This window comes from Python bivittatus, unplaced genomic scaffold (assembly GCF_059951505.1).
Source record: "Python bivittatus isolate LINGU-HERP-01145 unplaced genomic scaffold, Pbiv_v1 ctg000580_np1212, whole genome shotgun sequence".
NCBI classification, from domain to species: domain Eukaryota; kingdom Metazoa; phylum Chordata; class Lepidosauria; order Squamata; family Pythonidae; genus Python; species Python bivittatus.
Genome location: NW_028277087.1, coordinates 23,334,251 through 23,353,159, shown reverse-complemented (window position 1 = coordinate 23,353,159; position 18,909 = coordinate 23,334,251). Strand labels below are relative to the sequence as shown.

The following is an 18,909-nucleotide window of genomic DNA, read 5'->3' as shown; positions in this document are numbered from 1 at the left end:
TAGCCCCTCAGCATAAGGCTAATCAGAAAGCCTTCCTAGTGTTTCTGCAGCTGGTATTAGTATCCCACCATGAATGTCTGACTCTGCTTCTCTTACAGTGATACTGGGCATTCAGCCTCAAACAGTGCTAGACAACTCTCTTTCATCCCCCAAATGCAATGCTACACATATTCAATGCAGCAGCTACATCAGATGACCCACATTACATTGCACTTCAAGTTGAGTAGTGGATTGGCTCCAACACCAAAGAAAATGGTAGGTGGAAATGGAAGGTGATAACACATCTGCGCAACTATTGGTATGCCATAATGAGCTGCTTTAATAGCAGTATTGCTGAAGGGGGGCCTCAATGGAGGTAAATATCAGCCCAAAAAGATTATTTTAAGGGATCCAACCTGTTACGTAGGACTTTCAATCACCATGCCCAGAAGTTACCATCAGAAAATGGCCATCCTATGAGCAGCTTCTACTCCAATTCAGATAAAGGTTAGCTAATATATATTCTATAGTTCTATTTTAAAAGTGCTTCCCATCCTCCTAGAAAGCTTACGTATAAATATTAGTGTTCTCAAAGACAGGCTTCATTTAATTTTTTTCTGCTGCTGCTTGTTAAACAAACAAAAACCAGATACTGTGAATATACAACCAAGTATGTTTTGCTTCCAATGCTAGCAAACTTCCAGCTCATGCTGCAATTCTGTTCAGTGAAAAAAAATGAATGAGGAATAGGTGGACAGATGCACACATAAAAGTCTACATGCTAGTAGACACAATGGTAATGTTTTTGCTCCCTCTCAGTTTCTCCCATCTATTTTTTTTTTATCTACACCTGTTGTGTTGCTTGCTTGATGAGTGCTTCATTATATCATTTTCAAACTTACTGGTCTCCTCAGTGATGCAACATTACACTACAGGAACACAGAGTAGCCACATATCTTCACTATAAAGTAGGCAGGTGTTGCTTCTATGATCACGGAACAGTAGAGGCTTGTGGTTGGAATGTCACCATTTTGGCAACACGATGTTCCCAAATGGCATCAGCACTTGGACAGCCTGCCAAGTCGCACCAAAGTTGAGCTAGGGCAGGATTTATACACAATGGACTGAATACTTCAGCATATTATGTGCAAATGGCAAACCTATCTTATGTAAAAAAAAAAACTATTTCTGTAATTTGAAGTATAATTCTTGTAGGCAGATGTAAGCCTCTAATGGCAGGATGATTTCCTGGGCTTCAACTCAATTAGAACTTTATTTGGCCAAACCAAGATAAAAACTGCCACTAAGAAGATACAATCCATCGCAAGCACTTTGGACAACTAAAATTCCATTTTAAGGAACGGAAATGTGCAAAATCAGAGCGGTGCTTAGGCAAGCCATATTCAACTCTTACAGATCTTGCACAGAGCTGCCAGCAGACTGAATTGGATGATACACCTCTGATATCACTAGTATTATCAATTTCCATCATCTAGATTTTATGTATTTCCTTATAATACAGGGTGTGCAAAAGTGGCCTGTTTAAGTGATATATTGCACATAAAATCTAAAATTCTGTTTCAGAGAATTAAAATAGCTCTAGCTATACAGAAAATACTAAATTTTAAAAAGTCATATTACCCCCAGATTGATGCACATAATACTGACAAAGTTCTAAAATCAGACAATATACATATAAATTACAGTTAAATACCATAAAATTTAACCAATCAGCAAATTGCTGTGTTTGCTTCTACCACCAGAAATATCCAAGAAAACTAAAAGATCTGCAGTGTTAGACAAAGCACTGAAAAGAGTTAAAGCATTTCTGCTAACAGAGGTAGTGCCAGCCACATCCAACCAGAAATTCATCTCCAAACTAGAACATTGTAATAAAATGTAAAAAGACTATAAAATTTACAAAAATAAATAGTTTTAAATGTTTTACAAAATGCAAGAGATTTTGCTGCCAAACATCTAGAGTCTTCAGTAAAAGGGAAGAGATCTGTAATTCCTTAAATATTTTAAAAAATATACTGCACTGAGGCTGCAAACCCAAGTATGCAACTTCAGTGAATGCCAATAAAGAATGTAATTTAATACTAAAAATAAATCTTTAGACTTCAGATGATGTTTCCCCTCTTATGAAAATTGCTGTTCTGCAAATCCTTCATACAGATTAAAAATTGCACATTAAAAAGTAAGATTTGTAGGAATAAACAAGAAACACATGAGATACACTCCTCATGTATATCCTAAAAGGGCTAAAAAGATTGCACAATTGATTTAATAAATACTCCATTTTATATAACAGGCTGTCACTTTTTTTTTTTTTTGGTTTATATGAATTTTAGGGAGGTTTTGAGAACCATTAAAGAAAATGACTGCAGCTGCCATTTTGGCATAACACTTTGAAGTTCACTCCCTTCTGTGGCTTATCTTCAAACCAGCATCGTATGGCAGCTTAGGAAAAAGTATCTTTGGACTTGTAAAAGTGTCAGGACCCTACCAAAATTTCCATAATATGGTCTAAATCAGTGATATCACTTCTGCATATTGGGATGTTGCTTGCTGAGGAAGAATTGCAAGAAGGGAATGTCTTCAACATCTCTTCTGTTGTTGCCACAGATAGTGTTCTCGGAGGAGTGGGTGAGGGGCAGTCAAAGTCTGAATCATACATTGAAGTGTCAATATCTTCAAATATGTCATCAATAGCCAAGTCTTTCAAGTAACTAGTTGAATTTGAAATTTCAAAGGAACCAAAAGCACATTCTACTCCTTTCAAGTCTTGTCTATCTTCTTCTAATTTAAGAACTGACATTTCAGAAGTCTTGAACTGATCATCTCCAGATCCAGCCAAGTAAGTAGGTGGACTCACATCTTCCATGAAGTCCAAATCTTTTAGAATAGAGGAAATGGCTGATGACATGTCATTATCTGAAACCATCAACAAGCTATTTTCAATTGGACTTTCCACAGACCGTGGTTCATAACCATATGATTCCTGTTGATTAATACCAGGCAAAAAGTGTGAAGGCATTCCAAACAAATCAAAACCTAGGTAATTGGAAGGGGTGGTACTTAAACCACCACACATGTTAACAGGCTGTTGGCTAGTTTCTTGCCTCATCTCCTCTTGGATTTGTCTGACAGTATTGGCTATAAGCACAGAACGATGTAAATTTGGTTCCACCAGCATCTTATATGTCTGTAACTTGGCAAGGCAAACATTGAGCACCAACTGACGCTTGAGTGGGTATGGCAGGTTTCGACTGGAATCAAAGGCACTTGACACACCAGCCATGTTCTCTTCATAATCACTCAGCTTGCGTTTCAAACCCTTTCCCAACATGAACCTGAAATAAAAAATGAACCAATGATATTCATTATCACATGGTTAAATCCATAATCAAAAGCAGTACTTCTGAATTTATTGTATTTATTTCTTTTCTTCCATTTACTTTATATCCCTTCATTTATTGTGACACTAAGGGTGGCTTCATACAGATTTCCAGAAGCCTTCCCTTTCATACATAATTCAGAATAGTTATATAATATTAATAAATATGCTGCATTTTCTTCATTTAGACTGATTTATCTAATCTTCGGCAAGGGAAGACATCTGACCTGGTCTAGCCAGTAACTTGGGAAGATGGAATACAAATAATTTAAGGAATTTTAGATTATTAATACCAGAAAAAAAGCATTATGAAAACTTTTCAAAATAATAAAAGCCCATGTAACTTGAAGGGGAATTTTGGCCAGTATTCTGTAAGGCAGAACAGATTTTAAATGCTTAGCAGCTTGTGGGCAATAGTAACTGAAATCCTACAAACCTACATTTCTGAAAAGTTGGTCAGATGCAGCTGTTTGTTCTTTCCCTAACAAGGAGAGAAAAAACTGCATATTGTGCAAATAAAAATGCATACTGGCTTAATTTTCATAAATTACATAGGATGCAGGATCATAATTAATAACCTCTTTCACAAGTTCTTATTTCAAATCCAATATGAAGAGATTGAGAATTCTTTCTTCCTCTTCCCCTCCACCTTCCCCAAAAGAAGGTGAAATTCCAATAATCACTTCCTGCCATTTGAATTAAAATAGTCTGGGCACTGAAGAGAAGTTAGGCTCCTCAATGAATTCTTTTGATGTTGATCATGCTCATTGTCCCCTCCCCACCCAACTCAGAAGGTGGACTTTGAGTCTTGACACACACTGAAAGTTGCTTTGAGCAAAATTATTACTTGTCCTAGCTCTTATATATTCTGAGTCTGCAGCTTGGTTAAAGGCTATAACAGACATTGGAGTTGAAGCAGCAAATATAGCTAAGCAAATAAATATTTTTCATAGCAGCAGTGTTTTCCTCAAAATTACAGACTACATAGTGTTCAGAAGAGGGTTTTTAGCAGAACTCTTGGCATATAAAAAGAACATCTTTCCTGAAGGAAAAAAAGAAACAAGGCAGAAACTACATATAAAGTATAGCTTCTGGAATTCTTACCAGCCCCTTAATAATAGCTCCAATTCTGGGTCATGTGACTGAGAAGAAAGGGGGCCTTAGAATGGAGGAGCTGGCAACATTCCAATCCACAGTCAAACTGCTTCTCCCACATGAATATAGAGTAATGGGGGATTTTTTTCCCTTGAATTTTCTTTTCCCCAGCCCACTTTTGGACCTGATCTTTCTGTTGTTGTTGGCTTCTCCCCCTACGCCAACTTTGTCTGAGTTCTCATCAGTTTTGGAGAATAATCCTGCTGACAGAGTCCTGAGCCCATTCAGATAATTGATTTCCAACATTTCATTGGGTTGGACTGAATAAAATGGGAATGGGTTGGAGTAGCAATCCTGCCAAAACCTTTCAATGAAGGGCAGGAAAAAACAGTCAGCCTTCCTCTGGGCCAGGTGTATAGGACTACAATTACCATCCTCCCAATCAGTACTGACATGCAGGTCTGTTTGGAATGATTGGTGCTGTAGTCTAATACAGAGAACATGGAGGAAATCCGGCTTACAACACTGGTGATCAAAAGTTACAGCGTAGCAAGATGTGCACTGCCCACTCCTCTGCTAAATTTCTCAATTTCATTGAACAGCTGTTCTCAAAGAACTCTCAGAAGGCCAACTTTCAAAGAGCATTTAGAAATCTTAAAAGAGCTTTCAGAAGGAAGTTGGGAAAAAGCAGGACACACTGTTGTACTTTTTTTTTTCTTTTACCAAATCTCATCCCTGGACCCCAGATCTCCTCATTTTGTTAGTGAAATTGGTGGTGACTGGCAGCTGGTGAAAAGATTGCACCTAATTAAGTATTTCACAAAGAGAATAAAAACAATCTCACATGATTCCCCATGCCAAGACAGTTTCATGTGATGAAAGCATTTTGTTGTGTGGAAGATATCTGCAACAGAAAAGAGCAACCTAGAATCCCTATTGTTAAAGTATATCAGATCTACTTTGGTATGCAGCTGTTAATACCTTCTTCACTGGTTAAGATAAAGTGCTGTGATGGTAGAAATGCATGAATTGTAGCAACCTGGAAGTTTCTTCTGTCACCACCTATCTTTCAGAGGGTGCAGCTGGTGTCCATTCCCTAACCCCAAATCTGTATGACAGATAAAGCTTTCATACACTGTGCTGCCTTTCTGGTGATTAAAATGTCAAAATGCAAAAACTGATTTTTTTTTTTTAATACTGTCATGTCTGTGCTGTCTTGCATAAAGTTCCAGTGACTAGAGGATTCTCTCCTTCCCCACTTGCCCAATTCACACCTCCCTATTCTACAGGAAGTCCTCAGGTTATGGCAATTAAGACAAGAATTTCCGTTGCTAAGTGATGTGGTCGTAAAGCACAACATAATGTGACTGTATCGTTTAGCAATAGCAATCCTGGCTGCTGTCATAACCCCAGGACTGTGTGGATCATTAAGTGACGTGACCGCGACATGGGAAGATGTGGGAGTCCCAGGCCAGCAGATGAGAGCTACAGGCAGGCAGGTGGGTGTCATGGGTGAGTGCTACGAAGCATGGGTGGGTAAGTGCTGTGGGTGAGCACTACGGGTGAAAAAGTGGCAGGCAAAAAAGCGGTGGGAGCAACTTGCAACCACCTACAGGCTTCCCCACTGACTTTGTTTGTTGGGAGCTGGCAGGGAGGTCGCAAATGGTGATCACGACTGTGGTATGCTGCAACCGTCATAATTGTGAGCTGTTTGCCAAGCACCCGAATTGTGATCACGTGACTGGGGACACTGCAACGGCTGCAACTTTGAGGACTGGTTTTGTTCAGTACTGTCATAGTTTTGTATGTTTGCTGAATGAGTAGTCATAACCTGAGGACTAACAGAAGAGCAACAAGTGTTCCATGACTATTTTAAGTATCTTTTCATATTTAACTATAACATAATTTTCAGAAAAGAGCTTCATCACATAGTAACCTCATTACTTTAGAGGTAAAACTTCAACTTCAAAGCGAGTTCTTTTTGCTAGCAGGAGAGAGAGAGACAGGCAGTATTTCAAACTATGAGAAGGATTTATATCTTCTGCACTCTCAAATAGCTACAATGCTGTTCTTGAACTCTTTTCCTGACAGGGATCACCTGTTATCTGTACTGAAGTATTGCACAGAAGCACATGCCACAATAGACCAAACTATTCCTGCAAAACTACCAGGCAAAAGACTCCTGTTGCTTTTATCCTTGCCATATTCTTCATTATGTTTGCATGAAGCCCTTCAAGAAGTAATGCTGATGACTTGTTTTATTATTCTATTTTCCAGGCTATATTAAAACATCTTGATATCAGTCCCTCAACACTCAGATTGTTACTTTTAGTAAGAAATAAAAGTGAAAATCAGTATTTTCTAATACTTTGATAAGGTGCTTTGTGGAAAGTAGGCAGATTAGTACCAAGTTCAGTTGTGTGTGCCTGTATTCAAAGTCAATTCTGAAAATGTATTCTTTTCAAATATTTTGAAATGAATTGGAATAAAGTCTCTTTAACTGGCTGGGTTCAGAGTCTTTCCTCTTATTACTACAAAAATCTGACAAATTCCTGTTCAAATTCACTTTTAAAAAGCACTGTAAATATACATAAATTTGTTCTATATACATATATTAAAGAACCTTGATAGGCCAATAGATCCTAGGACCATAGTATGCAGCTGAGTGACAGACATTCCTTATAAAGATTAGCTGCCATTCAGATTATTTCTGAATATCACTTCCCCAAATTATTTTCAAATAGATTTTCAGAACAGTGGGCCAGAGTTGCCCAATTGTTTATTCCATGTTGTTCCTGTTTACACAGGAAAAAGGTAACTGCTATTTTTTCATACTTAAAATCCAAGTAACCAACCTGACAGGAAAAAGTAGTAGGGACTAACAAGTGTAATCATGGACTGGATGCTCACATGAATTTTAGGTGACTGATCAACCAAGTCTCTAACAGATTGTGAAATAAAATAACATACAGGTTTCAAGGCCCAAAGATAGCAGTTCAGTGAAGAAGCAAAGGACATCACATCCCTAAGTAGGATCTAGATAAAATAAACCTTATCCGACAAAGTTGAGAGCCAGTTTGGTGTAACTGTTAAAAGCAATGGGCTAGAAACTGGGAGTTGTAGCCCTGCCTTAGACATGGAAGCCAACTGGGTGACTTTGGGCCAATCATTCGCTCTCAGCCCTAGGAAGAAGGAAATAGCAAACCACTTTAGAAAATGTTGTCAGTAAAACTGCATGGACTTGTTGCTAGGAGTTAAGACTAACTCAAAGACAAAACTAAATATATAAATAAATCCAACAAGGTTAGGCTTCAGGAATATATATATTTGTTGGCTTCACATTTAGATAATTCACACTCCCAAACCAATATGGGAGCTAAAATAATATTTATACTTCTCTAAATTTGGCATCCCCAGGCCCATTTTAACTGTTCTGCAAATGCCAATCAGGCAGCTAGACAACACAAACATTTAGTTTACCTTATACCAAAACTGTTACATAACTCCTTAAAAACATAGTACTTTAAGATTTTTAAAGAGATACACTGTTACAGGTAGCGGTACCTGGCTAATCAGGGCTCTTAAGCTTAGATGGGAGACCACTAAGAAATGCTAAGACTGAAAGCTATGTTGGGGCATGGTCTTATGAGTTTACCTAGGATGAGTTTAAACCTATGACTTGTGATGAAGTGGACAGGGTCCTTTAGGTTGTGAGCCCAGCCACCTCTTTATTAGACCCATATCTCTCCTGGGTTGTCAAGGCTGCCTGGGAGGTGACACGTAGTTGGGTCTATATGGTGATGTCAGCTTTTCTGAAGGATGGGGTGCTCCCTCCATCCTTAAAGGAGGCAGTGGTGTGCTTTCTCCTCCAACAAAAGGCCATCACGGGATTTTGGACAATTTTTGACCAGGCTCAACCTTTTAAGGGAAGGTTTGTGAGAAGGTGGTCAGGCAACAGAGTGGATCATCTGGATCCATTTCAGTTGGGTTTCAGACGAGGGCAAAGATGGAGATAGCATTGATCATGCTTGTTGATGGCCTCTGGGAGTGGCAGGTTGGAGAGTGGGTGGTGTGTGGCTCTCCATGATCCCTCTGTAGCTTTTGATATCGTTGATCATAGTATCTCTCTGAACTGAATGTGGAGATTGGGAGTGGGGGGCACCATGCTGTGGTGGTTCTCCTTTCTCTGTGGTTGATTCCAGTTGGTGTTGACAGGGGAGGAGAGATCAAGCTTGCAGCCTCCCACTTTGGGGTGCCCCAAAGTTCACTGCTCTCACCTCGTCTGTTTAGTATCTGTATGAAACCACTGGGTGGGGTCATCCATTATTTTAGGGTCCAGTATCATCAATATGCTGATGATATCCTTGAACCCCGGGCCATCCAAGCCATGGTATCTTGTGTCTGGAGGCTATGTAGGTCTGAATGGGGAGAAACATGTTCAATCCTAGTAAGACCAAGTAGGAGTGTATATCTGGGCCCTTCGATTCTGGGAACTTTCCATCTCTAGTCTTGAATTGATAGCACTTTCCCATTCAAAATTGGTGCACAATTTGGGTTTTCTTGGGCTCCAGACCAATCAGAAACTACAGCTGGATCAGAATGCTTCAGCATGCCCATGTGACACCACTGCTCTGCAAACTCCACCAGTTACTAGATGGTTTCCAGGTGCAATTTGAGGTGCTGGTTATAACTTATAAAGCCCTTCATGGCATATGATCTGGCTATCAGAAGTACTGCCTATCTCTGATAGTTTCTGCCTGTCCTATAGGCAAAGTAGTTGTCCTCCAGATCCCTTCAATCAAACAATGCCATCTATTTGGACCTAGGAAGTGTGTGTTCTCTATTATAGCACCTGCCCTCTGGATCTGCATCCAGAAATCCATATGGCTCCCACCCTGATGACACTGAAAACCTGGCTATTCCCCCAGGCCCTGGGATAGGGTAATGTTGACCTCCTGTAGAAAGTTATTGAATTAAATAGCTCTCTTCTTCCAGAGATGTATTATTTTTGTTCTCATTGTTTTATGATGTTCCTGCTTATACTGTTGTAAGCTGCCCAGAGTCATAGAGTTGGGTGGCCTCTGAATTGTCACCAGGAGTTGCATTTGACTTGGAGAATTTAACTTTTAAGACAATTTCAAATGGAATTCAACATAATATTACAATAACATCACAAGAGAGACCTATGATAGCCTACTCTGTTTACTTAACTGATGTAGAAGAAATTAAACAACATTATTCAGCACTTTAATTGTGCTTTAAACTGAACATTGCATCTTGCATCTACTACTTTAGAAAGAATCCCAAACTACAATTAGGAGAGACTGAAATATTTGCATACAATTATATAAGTGCCCCTGAGCTTCAGTGAGTCTGTGGACATCTCCTCTGGTACATGTTTCATTCATCTTTTAATTTAAAAAAGGTGATGGGTGTACAGTGTAGGTCTATCCGTAGCCCCCAAAATCTTTTTTTTCCTGGCTCTACAAACCATGATGCCAAAATTCAGCAGCAAATCAAGCAACAAAGGTACAATATCCCTTGACTTTTGGCAGAAACAAAAATGGGAGTGCAAGCAGTCAAATAAGCTATCTACTAACCCTTCCCTTTAACAAACACATTCCTTACTGTGACATGTGACATCAGTGCATCACCACATAACACACTGCAGTCCTTGCTTCCACCCCCCCTCCAAAATGCAGCTATATAATTGATATAACTGTAACTAACTTTAATTTAGAAAACACTAAGGTAGCACCAAAAGCAGTAATTTAAGAATCATTTGAATCTAGCTTTAAGAACATTGGTTGGATACTTAAATTCTTAATTATGTTATTTGATATATGAACTGATTTATTCAGTTTAACTCAAGTTTAACCACTTTAGACAAATTAATTAAAAAGCTGTTCTTTGGCTTGAAATGTAAAATTTTAAACTACCCTGAAAATTTAATCTATGTTTATTCACACCATGGTAAACTACAATTCAGTCAGCCGTGGAAGGAAAAAGTTGCCGATTCTGAAGCATAAAAAAAATGTATAACTGCTAGCACAGGACAACTGTCAAATACCGAACAGAGTCCAAAATCCATCTTTGTGGGCTTTTCAGAGTTTTACAATTAGTGACTTGGATTTAGAGAAACAGATGACATTCTGAGGAGTGACTCTGGGGGAAAAGAGAACCAGAAGCGAAAGCAAAACCAAGATGATTTACTAATACTTCAAATGAAAAGAATGGAATTTAGAAACAGATAATCTCTTATTACTGTCTACTTTATCCTTTTCTGTTCTCAAAATTTGAAGTCTTGCCCAAATGAGAGCAAAACAGATAAAAAATTGCAAATAAACCACTGATGAAAAAGAAGAATACACTGCTAAGAACACTAAAACCAAATTAATAAACATATTTAAGTCAATATGCTCCTGATGCAACACATTTATAAAAGTTTGTGCACATTTTCTGGGAAGTGAAACTTTTATTCCCACCATTAACTTCCCCCCATAATAGAAAAAGTAAACTTTTTTGGTTCTGTTCCCTCCACAGATGTAATTAACATCACTAGAAGGTCTCCAGCAGCTGACTAGTTGAGGGTGCTGATTTGTGTTCTTGTGAAAACACTGGAAGGGCTGATTTCATCAAAAATTATTTCATCTATCATAATGAAGTCACAATAAACTCTTCCAACATTGCAGCACTAGCTAGAGCTAAATAGGACCCAAACTGAGAGTGAACTTACTGCAGGCATGTTGGACCATGTAGTAGTCAGAACAGGCCTAAGTTATGAAAGCAGACATGAAAGCTTGAGCAAACCCTCTGAGCTACTCCTGACCAAGAAGCTGAGATCCAATACTAGCTCCTGCAGAATACTGTACCAAGAGAATCCCCATGCTGCTGTGACAACCCAAGGGCAAGTTCACACAAAGTTTGCCAAATATTTAAAGGTACTTTTGATCAGTAAAACAATTCTGCCACTTTAATATCATGATACTCAGCCTATCATACCCAATGAATTTTTTAAAAAAATCGTCTCCCTGGACAAAAAAAATTACTAGTTTATTAAAGCATCTTTATATATACATTTAACACATAGCTGTACTAACTTTATTTGGAATCTATGATGCTGAAATTTCATGAACTAGTAACTAGATTTACCAAATATATCCCAGCAATTCTTGCTATCATCTTTCTGTAAAATGCATCAATTAGGGGATATTCCAGGGAATACTTTGGAAAACAGCAAATGCAGAAATGAAGAGTTCCCTTTAGTGTCGTTCTGACTTCCATAACCTGAGTATTTGATTTATCTGAGCCAACCACTTTAATTTAAAAGATAATAAATGGGAAATTAATTTTCTTGTTCTGAGTGACAGAAGCCAGAGATGTTATCTTTTTTTGTTCAATGTTGGTGTTAAGACACAGAAGATAAAGATAGCATTACAGTTATTGTTAAATAATTTGAGCTGTAAAAAACTAACTGAGCTAGTACAGACAAAATAATCTCACAATGACTTTACCTCCTATGTTTTTGATTGTTACTATTGTTCATTTAACCTGAAAATTAAGCATTATATTTGCACTGATATTAACTTTGATTAATATAAAACAATTATCTGTTGACTTAAAAAGTGAGCATCATGCTTAAAACCTATGATTCACATAAATATTATTTTAATTTTTTTAACGAAAACAGAAATGGACAAGTACAAGACAACTGTAGTTTGTAATGGCTCAAGACAATTTGAAACCACACAATATAGACTGCAGAAACTAAACAAGTTTGAACCTGACTAGTGTCTAGAAGAGAGATCACCAAAGAACTGAATGTATGCCAGTTTGTCTGTTTGTCTGAAAACTAGAAGAGACAAATAGCCTTGACAGAAAGATTCAAAGCATTCTTCTCCAACGGGGTAAGTTAGCAAGACAATAAAATACTAGTTCATTTATTGCAACTACAAAAACATGCTATTGTATTAGATAGACAATGAATCCAAACAACTGATAGTTTTCTGTCTACAGTTCACTCTGGGCAACATAGATCTTATCAAATCCACATACAGGTAGTCCTCACTTACTGACTGCTTCATGTAGCGATCGTTCAAAGTTACAATGGTGCTAAAACAACAACTTTGCTACCAATCCTCGCATTTACAACAGTCGCACCATCCCATGGTCATATGATCACCATTCACATGCTTCACAACTGGCTTGCAACAAGCAGAGTTAATAGAGAAGGTGGAAGTAAAATTGTAAGTCATGGTCAGGTGATTTTTCACTTAGCAATTGTGGCGCTTCACTTAACGACTGAAGGGGAAGTCTGTAGTATAGGTTTAGTTTGGCAAGATTCTGTCTATAGGGTGTAAGCAAATAAAGGAACTGTACTTGACTGGATCGTTTCATCGTTGTTCTTGGGCTGGGCCTAACAAGTAAGATCGTAAGACCATCGTAGTCATGTGATTTTCCTCTCAGCAACAGCAGTGCTTAGCAACCAAGTTGCTGGTCCCAATTGTGGTAGCTAAGCGAGGACTACCTGCAGGGCTTTGCAGTCGGAGTTGTGGAGTTGGAAGCAATTCTCGGATTATTGGAGTTGGAGTCGGTAAAAATGTACCGACTCCAACTCCTAATAAATTTAAATTGTATACAATATAAATTTTTGAATTAGTAGAGAAAGTTGTTCCTGATTTTCTTTTATATATTACTTTTATATCCTATTAGTTTATACTCTATAGTCTTTTGATAAAAATATAACCTCATTGTTTTTATTGTTTAGCTTTTATCCTTTGTTTAAACTATAAGGTTACTGAATGTTTGTAATTTCTTTAATGAATAAAATAAAAAAAACCCAGAATGTCTTAGCTATAGCCTTTAGACCCAAGCTTTAACAGGTTAGGGTTCTAAAAAGTTGCTAGTGATAAAATGCCTTGTATGTTGCATGCTTGCAGTTGATATAAGAAATATATAATTAGTATATTTATCATTTATTTCCTATATCAATATATAATTAAAGGAGTTGGAGGTACCATGAATAAAGGAATCGGAGTCGAAGGTTTTATGTGCCAATTCCACAGTTCTACCTGTAAATGAAATTATAGTGCACTACATTCACCTGAACACACAAAGGCTTGAAAGTAGATAAAGGATGTCTCTGCCCGAACTCTCTTTAACTTCCACAAGTTTACTGGGAGGTCTGAAGGAGAACTGTATTCGCGCTTGCTTTAATGGGAATACACTTTCCACCATTATGGAATATTGTTTTATTAATATAAGCATACAAGTTGTTAATATGAAAATATTAATCTGGGAGTTTACTCAAGCTGGGTCCCAGATAGGGCAGAAAGCTGTACTGTATTCATAATTCAAATGAATGTGAATATAGTTCTCTTTCAGTCAGTTCTCCTGGCTGAACACACTGAAAAGAATAAGGGACAGAGTAATCTGGTGGTTACCCACTTTCAAGGGATCGTGCATTCAGGCAAACAGCTGAATAATCCTTCAGTGTTTTTTGTTTGTAGACTTAACAAAGTAGGATTGGTTAACAAGAAACTTCAGACAGCACTCCTTGAATTGTTTCAAAAGAAGAGTTCAGCTGCTCTTTTGTGGCCACATGAAAGTATGTCAAAAGTTCTGCACATGTAAAATTGTTATAAATCTATGCAATAATACTGACTTATTTCAAATGTGTATTACAACTGAAAAACAAAAGGCAACGTATTAAGCAGTGCATGAAGTGGTGGAAGCAAGGATAATTGCAAGAATATATATTTATTTATTTAATGCCTTAATTTCTTTGGCCTTCTAATTTTTCTGTGCTTTGCATAATGCTGCTTACCTTGAAAGTGAAAACTATGCTGAGTGTGTGTATGTGTGCGTTATTAATGTTGTTATTTCTAGCATCTGTTCCACTTGGTTGCAGGGGCCACTTGTTTTGCACTGCACTCACCTAACACAGCTATCAATGCATGATGCGATGCAGAGTTTTGTTTTTCAGCCAACTTGTCATAGAGCCTGACACTGACTGGGGCTGAAAGAAGTGACCAACGCAACCCAAAGTCACTCTTCTGGGTTTAAGCGAGGACCAGAACCCAGGTCCTCTGCTCCTAGTCCAGCATCTCAACTAATACACCAGACTAGGTCTCAGTTTGTACATACTGTAAATATGTATGTCAACACAAACATTTACAAGTTAAAATTACATGATGATCCAAAATTATTCTGGTATGGTAGATTTAATGATCACTTGATCCAGTCACTTGGTCTGTGCAGCGATCCAGATTCAAAGGACAAAATACAATTCAGAACCAGGTCATATGTACATTCATGCACTATTATCCCAAAATGGTTAACTATTTGTTAGGTAAATTTAGTCTTTCTATTAATATCTATGAATTTTTGGCTATGCTACTATATTTATCATGATTCATTTTGTTGTTATTAAACAAAAGAAACAGACATATTTAAATAAATTTAGCTTAGGATACACTCTCATTAATACAAATATTTCAATTATACTACTGGACAGACAGCACGGCAAAATTCATACATTCTATTTGACAAGATTACTTTAAGACATTAATTTTTATATTTCACAAGAAGCATCTTCACCAATGCAATTCTTTTCTGTTGAAAGTAAACTGACAGTTAATTTGAACTGGATAACCAATATTGATTTGTAAGCACATGAATATATTTTTATCTATAGTTTTGACATAAACTACACTGAGCGGGAGCAATTACAAGATTTGTACACTGGGTTTTTAAACTGCAAGTCTAAATATACTCATTAGGAAGAAATTCTCAGTGAAAACAATAGGAATTACACCTATAGGATTTTGGTATAGCATTTTTGTAAATTTATCTTATTGTTAACCTGAAAGTTATTACCAAAGTGATATGTATCATAGCTGTTGGAATCTATTCTCATTCCTAAAAATTTAGTTCTGAGATTTTGGGGTTTTCATTTTTTTTTAAAGGCAAATTAAAGAGGCAGAGTAAGCCCAAGACAAGACTATATCCATTCATATAAATATTTTTATTAGTGGCTTACAGCAGTATCAACCAAAGTACAGCATCAGGAGGGGACTGAAGTCTATGCTTTTTGTTCTTTATAACTTTATATTTTCTTATTTTCAAAATCAATAGTAACTGTTTTAATATGTGAATCATTGACTAAAGCTTTAACTGGCAATAAAGAAGAACCACCTACAGGTAGTCCTCGCTTAACAACCATTCAAAGTTATGACGGTGCTAAAGTGACTTACAACTGGTGCCCAAAGTTATGACCATCACAACACCCCCACAGTCACATGATCATGATCCGGGCGCTTGGCAGCCAGCTTGCACTTATGGCGATTGTAGTGTCCCAGAGTCAAGTGATTGCCATTTGCAACCTTCCCAGCCGGCTTCCAGCAAGCAAAATCAATGGAGAACCACTTAATGACTGCATGATTTGCTTAATGAACACCACATAAAGGTCGTAAAATCAGGTCTGGTCACATGGTGATTTGCTTAATGACCACATCGCTTAGCGACCTAAATTCTGGTCCCAGTTGTGGATGTTAAGCGAGGACTACCTGTATATTCAGTGGCATTAAATACAAAGCTATAACTGGTGTGGGATTATGTTCCATCTTCCAGTCTCGCTCCTATCTCTGCCTGAATTTGCTAGCTGAAATAGTAAACTTGGCAATTTGAATAGTGAAATATTTTGGTACCATTATGTTAAAAATGGGAAAACTAGTAATTAATACTTGTTCTTGCATCTTAGTTCATAGTCATGCTGAAGATATTCTTTCTTCCTACTAGACTTTTACAAAAAGATTTTGCTATCTTTTCCTGAGTCATACTTCTATCTGAAAGAAGTAAGATAGCGGGGGTGGAGTGGCTGATGGAGAGTAGGATTGTATGAGGGAAAGAACACAGGAATAGCAGATTAAATTTTTACTTCTATTGCAACTGCTAAGGAAGCCCGCAGACAGCAAACCTGTGAAGCCATTAAGCAATCTCAAGAAACTGTTATTTTGAAAAAGAATGGGAGCCTTACCCTTAAAAATAAAATTAGTTTCAGCCAAGAATACTTCAGATATAGTGCAGATAGAGTTCATCCAAAATAGTGGTTAAACACAGTTCTGATAAGTCAACATGGTTTTTTTCAGTCAAATGATGCAATTTCAAAGAAAAATTAACAAAGATTTGTAACTGTGGCAGTATTTTAGAAAAGTTAACCAAAAAAATAAAATGTGGTTAATAAGAATATTCCAGTTCATATTTACTGCTTTGTGGATATTTGTAGAGCCTTGCAAATAATTGTTAATAATTAGTTAATAACTATATAGCAAACAACTATATATCAGTCTTCCCTGCCAGGTAGCTATTATTACTGCTATTCACCACAGGTAAGGAGGGTTGTCATTGCAAAAGAAAAAAAAAAAAAGGAAAGAAAAGAAAAGAAAAGAAAAGAAAAAGTAATGGCACAGTTGAAATGTCCTAGATTAAGTTAATATGGTTTTAGAGTTATAAAATCCCATGCTTAGGCAACACACATACCCCTCTATAAAACTGCACTGAAGCCAAAATAAAAAAATATAGCACTGATGTATTCTCTGTATATAGATCCTCCCCTCTAAAAAATATATGAAGACCCATGCAATGCAGTGTCTCTAAAATACTGCACAAGATGCTATGTGAGTCACACAGGCAATGCTTTCAGGTTTTATTATTCTTTGCTTTACTTTTTTGAGCATCTTTAATTTCAAATCTATTTTTTGTTTGTTTTATCAAGTATAACACCCATGAGTAAAACAAATACTACAGGACAGAAATATGTGACATGAATTGCTATTAGCAATTGCCAATCATGTTTACTACCAGCAAACAGACAAGGAATATAAATGGTTAAGTGCAGATCAAAGTATTGCTTGCTGTAGAAAACTCAGGAAATTTTAAGAAATGTAACACAAACTTAAAGCAGTGTGGTCCTTAATGCATTATTTTAAAGTTAGCATTAATGAAGTTAAGTGTTTTTAACTTCAGAAATAAGGAACCAAACCAATGAGAAATTCTCCTCTCTTTGCATTTCATTTTCTATAAGAGTAAGACACAAGGGGTAGTGTATTCAAAATGAAACTAGACAGATGTTCCTGGAAGCTGTTGTACCCACCTCTCACTGTAGCAAGATTTAGCTTACAAGACTATTTGCTTTCTGGAAGATGAAAAATTACTCCCCACCCCAGAATAGCAACTATTTATAACAAAACAATCATAATTCTGCTCCAAAGAGCAGACCAACCACTTCTAAGGACAAAGTTACACCTCTGATTCCTCTTGTGTACCAACACTGTTCCATTCATTGCAAACTTGTTAAACCATCTCATTTCTTAAATGAAAACAATTCTCCTTAAAACTTCTGTTGATAGCAAGCTTCTCAACAAATCCATCATCCAATTATATAATTACAATCAGTTTTATCTCAGCCTATACCATAGTCAACCCCATCTTAAAATTACTCACAAGATAGCTGTCAGCAGAGGATGAATTTCTAAAAGTATCCCAATGTACAACTTATATTGGCATTTCTATTCTTACCTTCCAAAATATTCCCCTAGGCTCCTGACAGCTTGAGGAGATCCATAAATCTTGTGTACCATGGAATCATTTTAACAAACTTTCATTCTTCCAACACACTTCCCTGCTTCTTTAACTTAAGCACTCTGTACGCAGATCTGTCCCTTCTTGAGGAGCACTTTAATGTTTCTTCATTCACATGCAGTCAATCTTCTAGTCTCAAATAAGCTCCACATCTACTTTCTAGCTATCCAGTTTCTATTCTGTACCTAATCCTCCCACAACTTGTTCCTTTTAACAAGCCCCACCCAAATTTAATATATCTTTCAGCATTGGACTTCTACTTTAAATCCAACTTCTAGAAGTATTTTCTTCTCTTCAAGCATTGAAGCATTACATTATTAACTAGATCTTTAATCAGTTTTTACATACATGTCAATATATCCTTTATCCTCATTTTGAGGTACAGATCTAGTGAACTCTGAACATCTGGTGAACATCCATAACAAAAAACACCCCAGATACCCCACTTATGTGATCAACTCTTCAGAGCAACAAAATTATTAAGTATTCTTAGATACTCAAATAGGTAAAACTTTAGCATATTTTGTACATTACTTTAAATTCTATTTTTCTACCAAAAGCAGGATTTAAGGCAGCTACCTCCAAAATACAAAATAAGTATAACAGGAACATTATTATTCTATCATTCACCCACAAAGAAACCACTAGCCTGTTTCAAATCACCTGAATACAACTTTATTCTTAGTTGGACAACCTTACCTAGGTTTGGAAGTTATGCAGGGTGTGGTCAGGTATAATAATCAGACAGGAGACCTTCAGAGAATACCACAGCTATAGGCTAGATTGGGGAGTCA

General features: G+C 37.0%; 1 protein-coding gene across 1 annotated transcript in view; it reads right to left on the bottom strand.

Annotated features, from left to right (window-relative positions):
- Positions 1 to 1,144: 1,144 nt before the first annotated feature.
- The window catches only part of LOC103061074 (SERTA domain-containing protein 2-like), a 19,636-nt gene continuing 1,871 nt past the window's right edge, over positions 1,145 to 18,909 (bottom strand). The window contains exon 2 of the mRNA XM_007420298.3: positions 1,145 to 3,335. Coding sequence (XP_007420360.1) covers positions 2,477 to 3,331 — 855 coding nt within the window. The 5' untranslated portion in view covers positions 3,332 to 3,335 and the 3' untranslated portion in view covers positions 1,145 to 2,476. The remainder of the gene's footprint in view (positions 3,336 to 18,909) is intronic.